At 39.9% G+C, this 17,960-nt stretch overlaps 1 protein-coding gene across 3 annotated transcripts in view; it reads left to right on the forward strand.

The window, feature by feature from the left end:
* The window catches only part of ATF7IP (activating transcription factor 7 interacting protein), a 95,628-nt gene that overhangs the window by 57,224 nt on the left and 20,444 nt on the right, over positions 1-17,960 (forward strand). For 2 of the 3 annotated variants that reach the window (XM_004611303.2, XM_055118062.1), the window contains exons 3-9: positions 2,578-2,664; positions 5,097-5,242; positions 6,935-7,072; positions 10,598-10,663; positions 12,336-12,409; positions 12,949-13,037; positions 15,800-16,438. In XM_004611303.2, the coding sequence (XP_004611360.2) occupies positions 2,578-2,664; positions 5,097-5,242; positions 6,935-7,072; positions 10,598-10,663; positions 12,336-12,409; positions 12,949-13,037; positions 15,800-16,438 (1,239 nt within the window). The remainder of the gene's footprint in view (positions 1-2,577; positions 2,665-5,096; positions 5,243-6,934; positions 7,073-10,597; positions 10,664-12,335; positions 12,410-12,948; positions 13,038-15,799; positions 16,439-17,960) is intronic. The other variant, XM_012933401.2, reaches the window with a different exon arrangement.

The raw sequence follows: 17,960 nt of genomic DNA on the forward strand, positions 1-17,960 counted from the left end.
GCCCAATCCCACTCCAAGTGGGCTTGGAGATCTCAGTCACAGGTCCCCCATACTTGGGTTTTTCTGCGGGTTCCCTCATGAGTGAGGCTCGCCCAGTCTGTGGAGAGTGGCCTTGAGTATGGTGGTGATTGGGTTCTGGAGGTTTTCATTGCCGGGGTTCTGCTGCGGCGGGGAGGGAAACTCAACCCAGCCCCCTCTGAGTTGCCCCAGTGAAGACAGATTGGCTATTAGGGACATCTAAGGGCTTTTGATTGTTCTGGAGGGAAATCATCTCAGATTCCCTAAAGTTTTGTAGAAGAGACACACACAAAAGGAAAGAAAGAGTCTTGCCTTTGGGCTGGAGAGATGATGATGCAGGGGCTAAGGTGCTTGCCTTGCACATGGCCAAACCTGGTTTGATCCTCAGCACCACGAAGGTCCCCTGAGCACAAGAATAGGAGTAAGCGCAGATGTAAGCCAGGTGTAAACTGAAAACAAAAGAGAAGTGCTGTAGTCCTTGTCAATAATTTTTTTTTAAGTCCAGAATTCTTTACATTAAATAAAATTTGAGGATTAATATGAATGGTTCTGAAATCCCAGAAAGAATTTTGAGAATTGAAGTTGAGAATTCAGCCATATCTTCTAAACATATCTGGAAGCCAATAGGAATTGGGTGATAGAGGAAGTTACTGAGTTTCGACTCAGTAATCTCAATCTCAGCTCCCTGCACTAGTGAGAGGAAAAGGAACTAACGTGCAGGAAAGAGGCAGGCCCACGCTGGTCAGTTTGCTCTGCTGTGTTTGGATGATCTGACTTGTGTAGAAACTATCGTTAACACATAACAGATTTGTTTTGGATGGTATGATGATTCACTGAAGACATGTAAACTTTCTTCCAAACAACCTAATTACTCGTGTGTCTCTGGAAATTATGGGGACTAGGAAACTCAGGAGTCACATCCCTCGGTATTAAAATTGGGGAGATTTGGAAGCTTATTGTTTAGAAAAAATGCCTTGTCGTGAGTTTATAATTGATAAAGTAGCAAAATGTATTTTAATTATATTGAGACTGGGATTGAAGGATGAGATCTTAAAACCATTTCTAATGAGGTGCCAAGGATGTGACTCAACCAAAGAATATTTGTTTGTGTAAGGCCCAGGGTTCAGTTCTAGTACTACCAAAACCTGGAATCTAAAACAAATACGCAAACATTTCTGTTGACCCACAGGGTGGTAAATGAAAAGCTAACCTCCTAATATTCATTAATTTTAGACTTTAAAAAATGTTTTAGTAATTTTCATGATGTATTAGGTTTTTTTCTTTTAAATATATACTTTTATGGCTTTTTCTTCAGAACCTGCCATGTGTAAGGCAAGCATCTTAACCCCCTGTACTGTCTCTCTGCTTCCTTTTATTATAGCTTTTTAGTTTTATCTTGGGGTGAAAATGTTGTGAACGCCTTGGGTCATTTTGATTCTGGCCTTTTTTTTTTTTTAACACATTAAGGTTGCTTAAAAATTTTCAGTCTTGAATTACACTTCCAGGTCTGTGGAATTAAAGTCCTGGTGTTTAGAGAATAAATGTCATATCAGCATTTTTATCTAGTGCTCTATGCCTTGTGATTGCTCATTAATTTTGATTGTAGAGTGATGAAATCTAACAAGCCATTGGGAGCAGGTTGCAGTGAGAACTTTCCTGTTCCTTTTTGTATGAACTATGCCAAACCATTAAAATAACTTCATGATTCAACCTCCTTGGCCAAAGTATGAGGTGTGTTGAATTTGCCAGTCACTGTCGCTGTCATCCCATTGCTCATCGATTTGTTCGAGCGGGCACCAGTAATGTCTCTCATTGAGAGACTTATTGTTACTGTTTTTGGCATATCCAATACGCATGGGTAGCTTGCCAGACTCTGCCTTGCGGGCTTGATACTCTCAGTAGCTTGCCGGGCTCTCCGAGAGGGGCGGAGGAATCAACACAGGTCGGCCAAGTGAAAGGCGAATGCCCAACCGCTGTGCTATCGATTCAGCCCGAATTTGCCAGTAGTTTGTAATTTTTTAAATTGTTGCGACCACTCTTTTTCAGTTTTAATCGTGACTCTAAAGGACTCTTTAGAGCTTTACAATAGATTTTGCATTTTATTTGTCTCTTAGAAATAGAAAATGATTGAAAATTCATTGTTATAAAATCTATACTGTTGGGGATGGAGAGATTGTCCAATACGTGCCCTAACCTTAATGGGGCATTCTCATGTGGTGGGGGCGAGGAGGGGGTGAATTTTATCCTCAGAGCACTGTTGAAATGATCCCTGAGCACAGAGCCAGGAGTAAGTTCTGAGCACTGCCTGGTGTGCCCCCAAGACCTAAACAAATAATAAAACGAAGGCGATGCTGTTAACTTCGCTTTTCCATGTAAAGAGATTCTTGTGAATTGGCTGGCCATTCATGTTTACTAGTTCATGTTCCATTTTTATATCAAGTTGCACACTTCAAACCTTGATTTTGCAAAAAAAAATGATTAGTTTGATGGTTATATAAAAAGTCCGTTACAATGAGCTTTTATGAATTCTGATATGTTTTCCGTCTCGTTTTATTTTAGTAGAAGTAGAAAGTAATGAAAAAGACAGCTGCAAACCTGAGGAAGAAGAGCAAGCAGTACAGGAAGATGAAAGACCTTCAGAGAAAAGTAAGCATGTACAAATAAACTGTATTTTTTTTTAAACTGTATTTTTTTTAAGATACAGTTATTCATTGTTTGTTTTTTAGACAGTGGAGTTTACTTTTTTTCATGAGATGACTAAAGCTTTGCAACTTAAGTAGGTCACAGTTAAGTGATTATGTTGATGACTAATCCAAGGATCTTTGAAAGTAATTATAGTTTTATTACTTTTAATTTTGATGGTACTATAAGAGTTAAGCTTACTGTTTAGTAAGATGCCATCTGAAGGTCTTGAAAGAAATTGTCTTAGATATGTAGAGCATGGTGTTTAAAAGGGCTTTGTCAGCGGGTAGGGCTTTGCCTTGCACGCGGCCGACCCGGGTTCGATCCCCGGCATCCCATATGGTCCCCCAAGCACCGTCAGGAGTAATTCCTGAGTGCAGAGCCAGGAGTAACCCCTGAGCATCGCTGGGTGTGACCCAAAAAGCAAAAAAAAAATTAAATAAATAAAATAAAATAAAAGGGCTTTGTCAGGGGTGATAGGAGTGATCGGAAGTGTATGTCTCAATATACTCAGAGTTTTTATGCTGCACGGGAAGAGAAACTATTGGGAGTAGAAAACTAGATACAGTTATAACTGGATTCAATGTCATGAACGTTTTTAGTGTTAAATGTCATGAATGTTGCCAGTATTTTGTGGTAGAAATTTGGATCTTTGTTTATTTTTTTTTTTTTACCACATTTACTTATTTCTGTCTCTGAGCTACACCCGCGGTGCAGCTGCCTCATCATGGGTGTTGGTTCCTGGCGGTGCTTGGGGCACCTTGTGCTGGAGATTGAGGCCTGGAGTCCCTGGACACAGACCAGATGCTCCCGCCTTTTGTGAGCCGTCTTCCCCCACCCAATTGGACTCCTTGATAAATATTATTATTCATGAATATTGTTATTTTTAACTATTTGAGACTTGCTTAAAATATGCTAGAGTAACTATTACTATTTTCCTAAGACTGATGATTTATTGCGAATTTTCCTCGATTTATCAAGGAAATGACTTACTAAGGAGGAACAGATAGAGAAAGCTATACACAGAAATCTGGGGCATAAGAGTGAATATTGCTTTTTGAGAGAAAATCCATGTGTGCTATAGATACAGAGCTGAAGGAGCGACTATGAGGCGATTTCTCATCTTGTATTCTTACCGCTAGTACATATTGTTAGTCCATTCTCCAGCCTATTGTAAGATGTTAAGGATTGATGTTCTGTGTTCTCATGTTCACATTTTCTATATATAATTATATATAAATTATATATAAAATATATAATTGCTAATGGCTATCAATATGAACTCTGCACTCAGGGATCACTCCTGGTAGTGCTCAGGGGACTGCATTTGGGGCTGGGGTTTACTTAGACGCAGATGTGCAAGGCAAGTGCCCAGCCCCATTTGTCACTGTCACTGTCATCCCATTGCTCATCAGTTTGCTCAAGCAGCACCAGTGACATCTCCATGTGAGACTTGCTGTTGTTACCGTTAGGAATAACCAATCACGAAATCCCCATTAATTGTCAATTTCTTGAGCGGGCTCAGTAACTTCTCCATTCATCCTTTGCCTGAGATCTTAGAAGTCTCTCTCGACTCGGCCCTCCCAGCGATGTCGCACTCACTGGAGGCTCTTTCAGGGTCAGGGGAATGAGATCCAGCTTGCTACTGGCTTTAGCATATGAGTACACCATGGGAAGCTTGCAAGGCTGTCCCATGTGGGCAGGAAACTCTCAGAATATTGCCAGTTTTTCCCAGAGGGAGAGGTAGGCTACAAGATATTGTTCGGCCACTTTGTGGCCACACGCTTCTGGGAGCTGGCTTTTAAGTCTCTGGATGTTGGCCATTGATGGGATTACACACACCTGGGTTCCTCTTCCAGTACCTTCATGCGTGAGGCCTGTTTGAACGTGTGGAGAGGGGCCTTGAGCATGGCTGTAGCTAGGTTCTGGTGGTCTTCGGCCACCGGGAGCTCTGCTCGGGGTAGGGAGGGAAGCTGGAGCCCATCCCCTCCGAGGGGCCTCAGGGAAGACAGCCAGGTGTGCGGGCAAGAGACTCTCTATTAGGAAGTTCTTATGTAACCAATTGAACATCATTTTGAATTGAAAGCTAAATGCTGCCTATCAGCTTTCCTTTTTGCTTTTTTATTTTGGTTTTGAGGTCACACCTTGCAATGCTCAGTGCTTAGTTCTGACTTCGGGATCACTCCTGCTTGTCCTTGGGGCACTTTATGGTGTACTGGGGATCAAACTGGGGTCAGGCAAGTACAAGGCATGTCTTATTTTTCTGATTTCAAAAACAAGTTTATAAAATGACTGATGTGTTATTGTGCAAGCTAAAAATAGTGTTGTATTAAAGATGGAGACTAGTCATTAAGGTCTGTAAACAACTTAATGTTCATTATGTTTTTTGTTTTTAGGTGAGTTTTCCAGAAGAAAACGTTCTAAGTCAGAGGATATGGACAATGTACAGTCCAAACGTCGGCGATATATGGATGAAGAATATGAGGCAGAATTTCAGGTTAAGATTACAGCCAAAGGAGATATTAACCAGAAGCTCCAAAAGGTATTTTAGATGATAAATTAAGAACATGTTAACGAGCTGGAGAGATAGTACAGTAGTTAATGTGTTTATCTTGCATGTGACTTACTCCTAGTTTGATCCCTGGTTCCCTCAGCACTGCTAGAAGTGACCCCTTAGCCCTAAACCAGGAGTAGCCCCTAAACACTACAGGGAATGACCCCAAAACAAAACCAAAAACCCTCACAAAAGTTAAAATCATGTTAAAGAGCTTTAATGTGGCTTAGTAGAAGAGCATTAGCTTAAAAATCTCTTCTGACTAACATTTCCTAAAGCTTATTTTTTAGATACGTTGGTTTGATCAAAATGGAGGCGAGATACTGCGTTCTTTTTACTTTAGTAACAAAACTTTATTTCCAATTTTTTTTAATTTGTTTATTTATTATTTTATCACCATGTGGAAAGTTACAAAGTTTTCAGGTTTATGTCTCAGTTATACAATATTCAAACACCATCCCTTCACCAGTGCCCATATTCCAACACCAAAAATCTCCAGTATACCCCCCGCCCCTGCCTCCCACCCCCAACTGTATAACTGATGAATTTCACTTCATTTTCTCTTCACCTTGATTACGTTCCATATTGCAAAACAAAACTCACTATTGTTGTTGGAGTTTCCCCCCAAGAAAGACAGCCCTACTAAGGAAGCATTTGATAATTGGTTTTCCATTAAAAGATTGTATGTTTTCGGTTTTTAGAAAAGGTCGCGAGGCCGCTATTGCGGCCGCGCGGTTCAGATGTGTCCCAGTCCCACGAGCCGGAGCCGTGTTAGTTGCTGCTCTCCAACTTTTTTTTTTTTTTTCGATATTTGAACTTACTCTACTGGAAACATTAACGTCTTGTATGTTGACATTTTAATCCTTAAAATAATTGATTCTGTGGTTCTAGGTCCCTGTATTTGAAATTCTGTATTATGTATTTTAGGCTTTGGAAATTGCCTCTGACATATATTTAACTTGATAGAAATAACAAAAATATTAATGCTTTCAAAATGTGTTTACAAATGTTTATAATACAGGCTATTAAAGAGAACAGTATGAAATGATTTAATGAAATAATCTCGGTTTAGATCACTTTTATTATAATACAAATAACCACACTAGAGAAAGGAACAATAAAGCAATGAAAAGTAGTATTTTTCTGTTTATTTTTGTGATACGGAGATGATAGTTATTAGTAAGCCTGTCTTGTAAAGCTGTTGCAAGTAGGAAGCTAGGTGTGTGAAAGGGTTTTGAAGAGTTCTGTGTGCACTGAGGTGGCGTAGGGCAGTGTTAGGGACGGCCCCTCGGCTGGGATGGTGCCTCTTGTTTGTTGTGAGGACTCGATGAGAGGAACATGGAGATGCGAGTAGGCATTTAGAAATGTTCTCTTGGAATTTCACATAGCTGCGAGATATTTGTTGTCTTATAAAAATACCATCTGTGGCCAAGTGCAGATTTTAAAAACTGGTTCTTTTGTTTTTCTTTTTAAAAATCATGCCAAAAGGGCATGTCAGAGTAAAAACAGAAAAAAACAACCCTTTCAGTAGCTTCAGTATAGAGAAGTCGGAGTGTTTCAGGATATAGCACAGTGTTATGGATAATAGCATGCTTTTAAATTAAACTAGTTAATACATTGTTACTATCTTATTAAGAATGTTTACTTTTGCAACTTGCTGAAATCTTAATATTTTTTTAGGTTGTACAGTGGTTGCTAGAAGAAAAATTATGTGCCCTACAGTGTGCTGTATTTGACAAGACTTTGGCAGAATTAAAAACACGAGTGGAAAAGATTGAATGTAACAAGAGGCATAAAACAGTTCTCACTGAACTTCAGGTTTGTACATTAACTTGAATTGTATACCATACGCTCTCATTTTTATAACTGAAAAAAGTGTTTGTAGTTGACCAGTACATTTGACATCTAAGGTTTAGAAATAAGAGAATCCTCTGTTAGTTTTTTAGGAGATGCCATAAAATGTACCATAAACTGGGTGTCTTACACAAAAGAAACCTAATGTCTTATACTTCTGGAAGCAGCAAGTACAAGAGCAAGGTGTTTGCAGGATTGGTTAATTCTGGGGTCTATGAGGAAGAATCTGTTCCTGTGAGTCCTCTTTGTCAGGAGTCACTGGCATTCCCTGATGACCCCTATAGAAGCTTCCCACTGATAGACCCTGCTCTCATTTTTACTTGGCGCTGTGTTGATCCTCGATAACAAGACACTCCAGTACTGCTGGGAAGACAAGTAATAAAATAAATTGAAAAAAGTAAAATGTAAACAGCTATTGTTTAATTATGAGATTTTAAATTATGGCAGATTTTAATAAAGGTTTTTAATAGTTTCTTAGGCTAATAACAGGAAAGAAATGGCTGTTCTTTGATAGTTTGATTTCCTTTTTATAATATGGAATGGCTGGTGACAGTATCTTAATTTAGACTTTCTCTGCTGATGTTATTTTGGCAGCCAGGGGAAGAGGACTCTGATAGTACTTGCGACGTGCTACTCTCAGCAATACTTAGCTACTGGGCTGGAGGGTTCAGTGTTGGGGTCTTGTGATCTTGGGACCCAACAGGGCCATACCTGGGGGTTTCCAGGGGCCTCCATAATGCCCGAGTGCTGAGGGGTAGTGGTGTATGTGTTGTCAGGGATTGAACAGGGAGGGAATTTTGCATATGCAAGTAAAGTGCTCCAGTTCTTTGAGCTGTGTCTCTGACCAGTCATTGAATTTTCAAGTGATAGAAATATGTTTCAGTAGAGCAGAGCGGAATGATACAAACGGAATTCCCTCTGTACATTCTCTCGCACTAGGAAGTCTAACCTCTAAACCTAGAGGTAATCACTTTACCCTTTTGATATTTATTAATTTTCCACAAACATAACATAAAAAGATGTTAGAATTTACAGAATTCTTGTTATGTTTTCAGAGTAAAGAAAAGATGAGGCATTCTTAGCTAATTAGGTTACAAAAAATACCTTCCCGATAGTCTTCTTAAAAATTACTAAAATTAGGGGCTGGAGCGATAGCACAGCAGGTAGGGCATTTGCCTTGCATGCATGCGGCTGACCTGGTTCGATTCTCAGCATCCCATATGGCCCCCCTGAGCACTGCCAGGGGTAATTCCTGAGTGCAGAGCCAGGAGTGACCCCTGTGCATCATCAGGTGTGACCCAAAAAGCAAAAAACAAAAACAAACAAAAAAACCCCAAAATTACTAAAATTACTGAAATACTTTATTTACAAAAAACTCCGTCATAAAAATATTCACTTAACTCTATGTCCTTGAGTATTTTGTAGAAAGATAATATGCAATGTTCTGAGGAAAACCTTCATCTTAACCATCAAAGGTGATTGCTTCTCAGTGAGTTCTTGGACCTTATCCAGTGAATTATTAAACTTTGTAAGGTTTAGGATCTTTTTTAAGAAGTGATTATTTTCTGTAAGGAAACTTTGAAAGTAAATAGTAATAATTTTCTTTTCATGGTGATCATATATTCCATAAAATTAATTTTAATGAGGCTCTTCCTTAGGCAGGCCTCATTAACAAACCCAGAAATATATCACTCTTTAAAAAACTTTTAATTAAAAAAAAATCATGTTGAACACTTGTATTTAATTGATAGTTGAGTTTTCATTTCAGACACCAGTCCTGCCACCAGTGTCAGCTTCTGTCCACCTCGGTTCCCAGACTCCATTCCTCCTAACGCCGCCTGCCTCCTTGACAGGCACTTGACAATATTTGGTGTTTGCAGCTAAGATCTCACGTTATCAGAGTTGTGGAGTCTGTACTTTGGGTGTATAGCTACACTGGTAATACTACACATTACCAGTGTAGCTGATGACTCCCTCCTGTTCACCCCCTTACTTCCCTTCCACAGTTTCTTCTTTCCCCCCCTTGATTTCTTTTCTTCTTTGCCCTTCTCCCTAAACTCTTAAGGTCAAGGGTGATTTAGGCATCCTCATCCCCCTTATTACATGTTCTCACCCAGTTATTGCATATATCACAGATAAGTGAGATTATCCTGTTTAAGTTTGTCAATCTTGAAAATACATTTTACATAAAATGAAAGCAGCAGAATAAAGGCATTTGAATATCACTCCTGTGACTTAAAGATTTAAAGGATGGGGCAGAAAGAAAATACAGTGGGTAGGGCAAATGCCTCACATGCAGCATTGCCTTCCATGTGGCTGATGTGGGTTTGAGCCCCAGCATCCCATATGGTCCCCTGAGCACCACCAGGAGTGATTCCTGAGTGCAGAGCCTGGAGTAATCAACCCTGAGCATTGGTGGATGTGGCACAAATACCTCTTTTTTTTTTTTTTAAAGGAAATACAAAGACATTTTTGATTTTTTAAATTTTCTGCCTATTTTAGAATTTTCTGTGATTATATATTGAGATTAAATATGCAATCAGGCAACTTACATAAGCAGTATAGCACTGTAGCACTGTCATCCCGTTGTTCATCGATTTGCTGGAGCGGCCACCAATAACATCTCCATTGTGAGACTTGTTACTGTTTTTGGCAAATCGAATACCCCACGGGTAGTTTGCCAGGCTTTGCTGTGTGGGTGGGATATTCTTGGTAGCTTGCCGGGCTCTCCTAGAGGGACAGAGGAATCGAACCCGGGTTGGCCGAGTGTAAGGCAAATGCCCTACCCACTGTGCTATCACTCCAGTCCTATATAAGCAGTAAAAATTATTAATAAAGTAATTTCACTGGCATGTTGACCCTAGCAATATATATATATTTTGTTTACATTAGTGGTTAGTAATACAAAATTACTTCTCACGGTAATATTATATGAGCACTCATGCATACTACAATTGAAGATGTAAATTAACAAAATATTTCTGAAGAGCATTTAGAAGAGAGCCTTTAAAATATACTTTTCAAGAATTCTACCTCTGACTGTAGCCTAAGGAAATAATCTGTAAGAAAAGTTACTGGTTATAATTTTCTGCATTTTCCAAATTACGATTTTTAGTCAGCTTGCCATACATGATTTTTATTGTTAGCCATCATAATATCTATGGGATTATTGGTTAGTGTCCCCAAGTTTCATTTTAATACCATGTTGTCTCTTGGGCTAGAGTGATAGCACAGCTGTAGGGCATTCGCCTTGCACGTGGTCGACCTGTGTTTGATTCCTCTGTCCCTACCAAGAGTATCCTGCCCGCACGGCAGAGCCTGGCAAGGTACCCGTGTTGTATTTGATATGCCAAAAACAGTAACAATAAGTCTCACAATGAAATGTTACTGATGCCCGCTTGAGCAAATCGATGAGCACGGGGTGACTGTGACTGTGACCGTGTTGTCTCTTAATTTCATTTTTTTCTGTTTTTTTTTTCCCCCCCTTAGGCCAAGATTGCCAGGTTAACTAAACGCTTTGGAGCAGCCAAAGAAGATCTGAAGAAAAGACAGGAAGTAAGAGTTTTTATCATCTTACATAACTAATATTTAGCTTTAAGTGGGAAATGTAAGAAATGCTGAATTGCGCGGAAGCTCTTCCTTTACTGCCAGTCAAATGTTTTCAAGTCTTTTGTATATTTACCTAGAAATGAAATTGCTGGATTATATAATAACATTTCACTATTTGTGTGAGTAGCCTCCAACATACAACTGTCTGTAGATACCATTTCAGGTACATTCACACCTGCAGGGTACAAGACTTACTCTGATTTTGCCATGTTGTTTCCAGTGAATGGCATTTTGTTTTATGGTGCTCTTCCTAATGGAGTAGGATATTTCATGTGGTCTTGCTTTGCATTTCTCTAATTAATATTTTGAGCATACTTACATATGTTTATGGATCATTGTGCATATCTTCTTGGGAGAAACACTTACTCAGGTCTCTGGGCCATTTCTTTCTTCCTTTTTTTAAAAAATATTTTCCACTTTATATAAACACCACGGTTTGCAAAGTTGTTCATGGTGCGTTTATTACAGGCATTCAGTATTCCAGCACCAATCCCAGCTCCAGTGTGACCTTCCTCTGCCACTGTCCCCATTTCCCCAGCATAAGCCCTTGAAACCTGCCCCCTCAACAGGCCCCAAATAGTTTATTTTATATTGCTCTTTACCACTAAATGACTAGTACAGTTATCAAAACATCCTTCAGTAAAAGAAAATATGCCACTATGGGGACACGAAGTCCTTGACTGAGGGTTTACTAAGCTGTTGTTGCAAGTTAAACCTTCTGTGTTAATGCTTTTATTGAAATTAGTTGGCTTCTATGTTACTTTCCTATCTGATTTGTTCTCCTCCCATGGGATGTCAGTATTGTTGAATTTGGAGATGTCAGCACACTTTCAGAAAAATCCAGACTCTTTGGGGCCAGAGCAGTAAGTAGTACAGTGGGCAGGGTGCTTGCCTTCTATGCAGGGGACCCAGATTTAATCCCCTGGCATTTCTTACAGTCCCCTGAGCACTGCCAGGAGTAGTTCCTGAGTGCAGAGTCTGGAGTAATTCCCAAGAATTGCTTGGTGTGGCCCCCAAACCAAGAAGAATCCAAACAAAAATAAAGGAAAAAACATCTAGAATATTTAACTGGACAGTGAGTTTTACATGGCTGCAGTTGTGGGATATGCATGGGGCTGCCGGGGCTTCCAGAAATACGGTGGGCCGGGGACGTTGCCTGCCCCCACTGCTAGAAGATCCCAGAGTTCTGAGCCAAAAACCCACCCAGTGTACCTGAAAATTTTTGGCACTGCATATGTTCCCCTCAGGCCCTGAGTGATCCCTGAGCTTAGAGCCAGGAGTAATCCCTGAGCATCCCTCCCCCAAAAAAAACCCGAAAAAGGAAAAAGGAAGAAAGAATATAGCAAAGGATGGCTTTTGGGAGAATTATCTCTCCCAATAGTTTCTCCAAGTTGTTTTGGCCTGGAGTTCTCTGCATACGTAAGTGTTTATCTGGATGTTTTCACAGGGAAAAAAGCCTTCTTCTCACCATGCTTCGAGTCTTTTATACTTGAAAATAAGTATTTTTAAAATAATTGAAAATGTTCAAGAAATATAAATTTCCAAGCCATTTAAAGGTCTAACTTTAAAATATTTTTTTATGTTGGGTTTATTTTACCTTGGTGTTTTTCTCTCACAGAACCCACCTAACCCACCTGTATCACCAGTCAAGTCTGTAATTGATGCTAACAGCAATAACAATGTGCCCTACAGGTGAGTCTTGTAAGCAGTCTGTCATTTTTAAAATAACAGAAATAGGCTCTGATTTTATCTTGCAGGAATGTTAGCCATTGTATTTATGTAGAGATAAGTAATGTACTAGATTATATATTTCCATCTTTTTTCCCTTTATTCTAATTATCAGTGCATATTGGTTTTATGTCACAACACTTCTTTGGTCATTGCAAGTTTCTTTTACTTTTGTACTAAAAAAAAAACCTTTCAGTTGGTTGAGCACTGCTCTCTTTCAGGAGTGATTCAAGTTTACAGATACTAGGACCTACACTCACTTTTCAGATGAAAGTTCCGTAACACTTCGGCTGTGAGAGGAGATGCTTCCCTAATCTGGAAGACCGCAGCATCCTCACAGCTGGGCCTCAGCTCTCCCTCCGTGCACGCACTTTGAGCTTAGTGCTACAATGCCTGTCTGTCCATGCATTTGCCTGCTGAACCAGCTGCTTTCTCTGTTCATAAGTTGATGTTCTCGAGAATGGCATATCCCTTGACTCTCTATGTGTATATATATTTTCTAGAAATTCTGGCACAGTGAGACAGATGCTGGAGTCCAAAAGAAACATTAGTGAGAGTGTACCTTCATCCTTTCAAACCCCTGTGAATACAGGTAATATTCTGTAATACTAAGATGCAGATCCATAGTCATTGAAAGCTTTGGTTCTCCTATATTTATACTCTTTGAGGTGTGACTGGTCCTAAGAGCAATGCATTGACTTAAAATTGAATCCTAACAGAATTTTATTTAAAAAACATCAGGATCACAGATATGGACGAAGAAATTCTCACCACTGTAATGGTTCTCAAACTTTCTGGTCTCCATATCCTTGTGTACCATGTATATGGGCCATGTGGGTGCCAGGGATCAAACCCAAATAAGGACGTGTGCAGCGCAAACATCCTCGCAGCTGTACTATGGCTCCAGCCCTATCCTTGTATAATCTTAAAAGACCATTAATTAAGAACCCCAGTGAGCTGCTGTTCATGTGTGGCTTCTGTTAATAATTACAGTGGGAATTAAAGCTAATTTTGATGTTTATTCATATAAGACAATAGCAAACATGTGTTGCACTTATTTCATGTTTTTTTTCCGCTCAGTACCAGGAACTGAAATTAAGACATCACACATGTGAGAAATGTGCTCTGCTCTGGGTCGAGGCAGTGACTCTAAATTACATGCTTTAATGAAAAATAACTGCAAACTCGAAAAAGTCCATGGGAAAGTGTTGATTATGTTACATCTTTACAGGTTACCCTTTAAAGGTTTATTTTTGAGCTTCCCACAGTGTTCAGAGCTGCTACTCCTTGCTCTGTGTTCCGGGTTGCAGTGCTCAGTGGCCCTGGAGTGTGGGGTCAGCTCCAGGCCCCTCACATGCAGAGCGTGCACTCAGCTTGTTCGGTTGCCTCTTTTGCCCTATAACTTATTTTTTTACTTAAAATATTAATACTGCTGAAGATGGCTGGTTGCACATATCTATCTTAAACCTCTAGTTATTTTTTTTTTCTGTGAGGTATGGGAAAGGAATTCCTCCTGAGGACAGATATCTGATGGATAATCTGCCTTGATATAGTCAAACGATAGTTTCTCAAAGGTACTTTAATAGCAGAATATAAAACCCATTCAGTGGAATTTTATAATTTTTCATTAAAATCCATTTATTTTTCGATATGTCTTTCACTGATTCACTGATTATTTGGAAAACATTCACTGTTAACCTAAAATTTCAAAAGGTTCATAAATTTCAACAGTAATTTTTTTTTTTTAACATCACATTTATTTCACTATTGGGTCTTCAGAAATCCTAAGATTGGGAAACTTGATGTTTTAGCTGATAAATATTTCTCCCAAAGTTGAAGTTTTTGCTTTATTTCATTGGCCAGGGAGATAGTATAATAGTGGGTAGGGACTTGCCTTACATACAGCCACTCCAGTTTCGGTTTCTGGCACAGCACACGATCCTTCAGTCTCTGCCAGGAGTGAGCCCCGAGCATAGTCACCACGTAGCTAAACCAAACAGCAGCAACTAAAGTCTTGAAAAAAGCTTGTCAGTGTGTGACTTAAGTAGTAAGTAGCCAACAAGGGTTCATAAACCAGCCTTCTCACGCTGGCATGTAGTAGTAACGTTTTATGGGTTATTACTGTTGTTACAAAGTTGATCATTTTTAACTGCTTTCTCAAGAACTTTCTGCTTTCTCAAGAACTTTTCTCAAGAAAAGTTCTTTTCTCAAGAACTTTTTTTTTTCCTTTTGGGTCACACCCAGTGATGCACAGGGATTACTCCTGGCTCTGTACTCAGGAATTACTCCTAGTGGTGCTGGGGCGGCCATATGGGATGCCGGGGATTGAACCCGGGTCTGCTGAGTGCAAGGCAAACACCCTACCCACTGTGCTATTGCACCGGCCCCTCAAGAACATTATTTAGTGAAACATTGATTTTTTTTCTTGTGAGCCTGTGGTGGTAAAGAATGTAGTAGATAATTTGGTATCCACCTTGAATTTTATACCGATACAAATAATTAAATCACCGTTAGTTTTGTTCCATTATCATCAGTGGCTGCATGGTAACAAGAACTGAAATGTCTTATCATCATGAACATTTTATAACTGCAGACTCCCAAACTAGGTCTCGGTAGTTGTCCCTCAGAACTACACTGGGGGAGCTGTTAGCGTGTCCGTGATGTTGGAAAGACACATCAGTCTAAAGTCAGTGTGTGGGACTTGGTCACATCCAGCCTTTGTGCATGGCAGTAAGCATGAGGGAGCCAAAATTACCAGGGAACTTCAGTGATGGCACTTACTTTTTTCCTGCTCATCTGTGTTTGTTCCCCTTTTTTCTTAATTAATTTCCCATTCTCACTCTGTTCTTTTCCATATTATATCATGTTTATAGTGTATCCATCCTGTTCCTCTCAGGGCGTTCAATAAAGTTGGGCCATAGACATATAATTTCATCTGGTCTAAATGATGAAATAGGACCAGGTTATCCTGGTTATTCATGATACATATTATTTATTTGAGCCCATCAGCATTTACAATGTTTTAAGTGTAATTTCAAAAGTATTTGTACAGTTTTACATAGCTTTTAGTTTTTTTCCCGGTTACTCTGAGGTGATTATAATAATACTCAGAGACTGCTTTGCTACTGAAGTAGCAGTATCTGCACATTCCATAATGTACCACACAGATGTTAAAAAAAAAAACTTCCTTTTCTACAGATTTAATTGTAGAATTTCCAGAATTTAAATTTGGAGGGGTTTTCTTATGAAGGACATTACTGTTGATCAGGTGTAACGTTAAGTGTGTAGGTGTTCCATTCGCTGATACATGAAGGCAGCCTTTTGAACTGATAGTGTTTTCTTTTCTTTCTGTAGTATCGTCAACCAATATGGTCACTCCTCCAGCAGCTGCCAGTAGCCAGCCGAAACTGCAGACGCCAGTAACTTCAGGTTCTCTGACAGCAGCTTCAGTTCTTCCTGCGCCCAACACAGCTACAGTAGTTGCCTCTACTCAGGTGCCTAGTGGAAACCCCCAGCCTACAATCTCCTTGCAGTCTTTGCCAGTGATCTTGCACGTACCTGTGGCGGTGTCCTCCCAGCCTCAGCTCCTGCAGAGTCATCCAGGGACATTAGTGACCAATCAGCCATCTGGCAACGTTGAATTCATTTCTGTACAGAGCCCACCTGCCGTGAGTGGTCTGACCAAAAATCAGGTGTCCTTGCCGTCCTTGCCAAACCCCATGAAACCGAGCACCGTTTCTTCTGTGTCCAGTCCCAGTATTCAGAGGAACTCTCCAGCCAGTGCTGCTTCGCTGGGCACGACCCTTGCCGTACAGGCTGTTTCAACAGCACACTCCATCGTGCAAGCCACAAGGACTTCCTTACCCACGGTGGGCCCTTCAGGACTCTACAGTCCGTCCAATAACCGAGGGCCCATCCAGATGAAAATTCCAATTTCTGCTTTTAGTACGTCATCTCCTGCAGAACAGAGCAGCAGCACCACGTCAAGGATTGGTAAGTCATCGCTGTAGACTGGATCATAGACATGCACATGTTAATGACCTGTAGTGACACTTGCCTGCAGCTGCCATCAGTGGACTAAAGGATGAGAGAATTTATGAGAGATTAGTCTTAATAATTTTATCTTATTAGAGAAGTAATGTCAAAATAAGATTTGAGTGTTTCAGAAGTGAATATTACATACCTTTTTGTAGTTGAAAATTTTAATTTAGGTTGTATACTATGGATTATGACTTATTTTAATAATGTTTCCCAGAAATATTGAATAGAAAAAATAGATCTTAAAGGATCTTATTGGCTAATGAGTGTTTATAAGAGGAAAATTAGAAATCTTACTTCACCTATTTGAAAAAATTATCACCTACATCTTCACATGGAATAGTTTTTAAAAAATTAAAACTTATCTGTTATAAACTGTTTTATCTTCTTTGTTTTCTACATGAGATATACAGTTTTGAGATTTTTTTACTTGTGTATAAAGTCTGTAAAGGTCTTTGTTGTCTTTTTTTTTTTTTTTTTTTTTTGCTTTTTTGGGTCACACCCAGCGAAGCTCAGGGGTTACTCCTGGCTTTGCACTCAGGAATTACTCCTGGCGGTGCTTGGGGGACCACATGGGATGCCGGGGATCGAACCCGGGCAAGGCGCATGCAAGGCGAACACCCTACCCGCTGTGCTATCTCTCCGGCTCATTGTTCCCTTTGAAAGCGTACGTTTTGTCTGCTTTTTAAACTTTTTGTTCTATATGACTTCTTGTTGATCCCCACTGCCTTTGAACATAAAAATGGGCAGGCTGTGTCGGGAAATCAGTAATGTGTTTATCTTAATGGGTAACTATAAAATGTAAGGAACAGCTTCCAGAGTACAGCTTCCTGTTAGGAATATTATATATAAGCCTTGCCTTTTAAAAATGTCACATGTCGTCAGTGAGCTACTACAGCCATCTGAGTCTGTATGGTGCTCACCTTTAATATTGGACTGAAATGTGTGTCAGGTATTATCATACACATTGTTTTATGTGATGTTGGAATTTTTCCTCCGTGAAATTTTGAGCCCAAGTTGCTATTCGTGATCACAAGATATTCTTAAATACAGACCTTTACCTGAATGGTCATAGCCTGAAAAGAAATAATTTTTTGTCTGGGGGTCACATCCAGTGGAGTTTAAGCATACTGATGGCTGAGTGCTGGGAATTGTCCTGGAGTGCCCTGGGGACCGTGGGGTAGAGGGGCTCAGCCCCAGGCCTCCTGCATTCAGCTCATGAGCTGCAGCCCGCTGATCCTCCTCTTTGGTCCCAGAAATAATTGACTTACTAAATTATTGTTCCGTATTATGAATGGCACTATTTTCTATATACTTAGAAGTAGCAGAATTTTAATTTTTAAATTTTGTTCTTGTAAAAACTCTATGAACATTTGGGATTGGAGTATAGTTCAGCAGCTAGGTGTTTGCCTTGTTTCCATTCCCTGCATCCCATATGGTCCCCTAAGCCCCGCCAGGAGTGATTCCCGAGTAAGCC

The sequence above is a fragment of the Sorex araneus genome, chromosome 10, assembly GCF_027595985.1.
Source record: "Sorex araneus isolate mSorAra2 chromosome 10, mSorAra2.pri, whole genome shotgun sequence".
In the NCBI taxonomy this organism is placed as follows: Eukaryota; Metazoa; Chordata; class Mammalia; order Eulipotyphla; family Soricidae; genus Sorex; species Sorex araneus.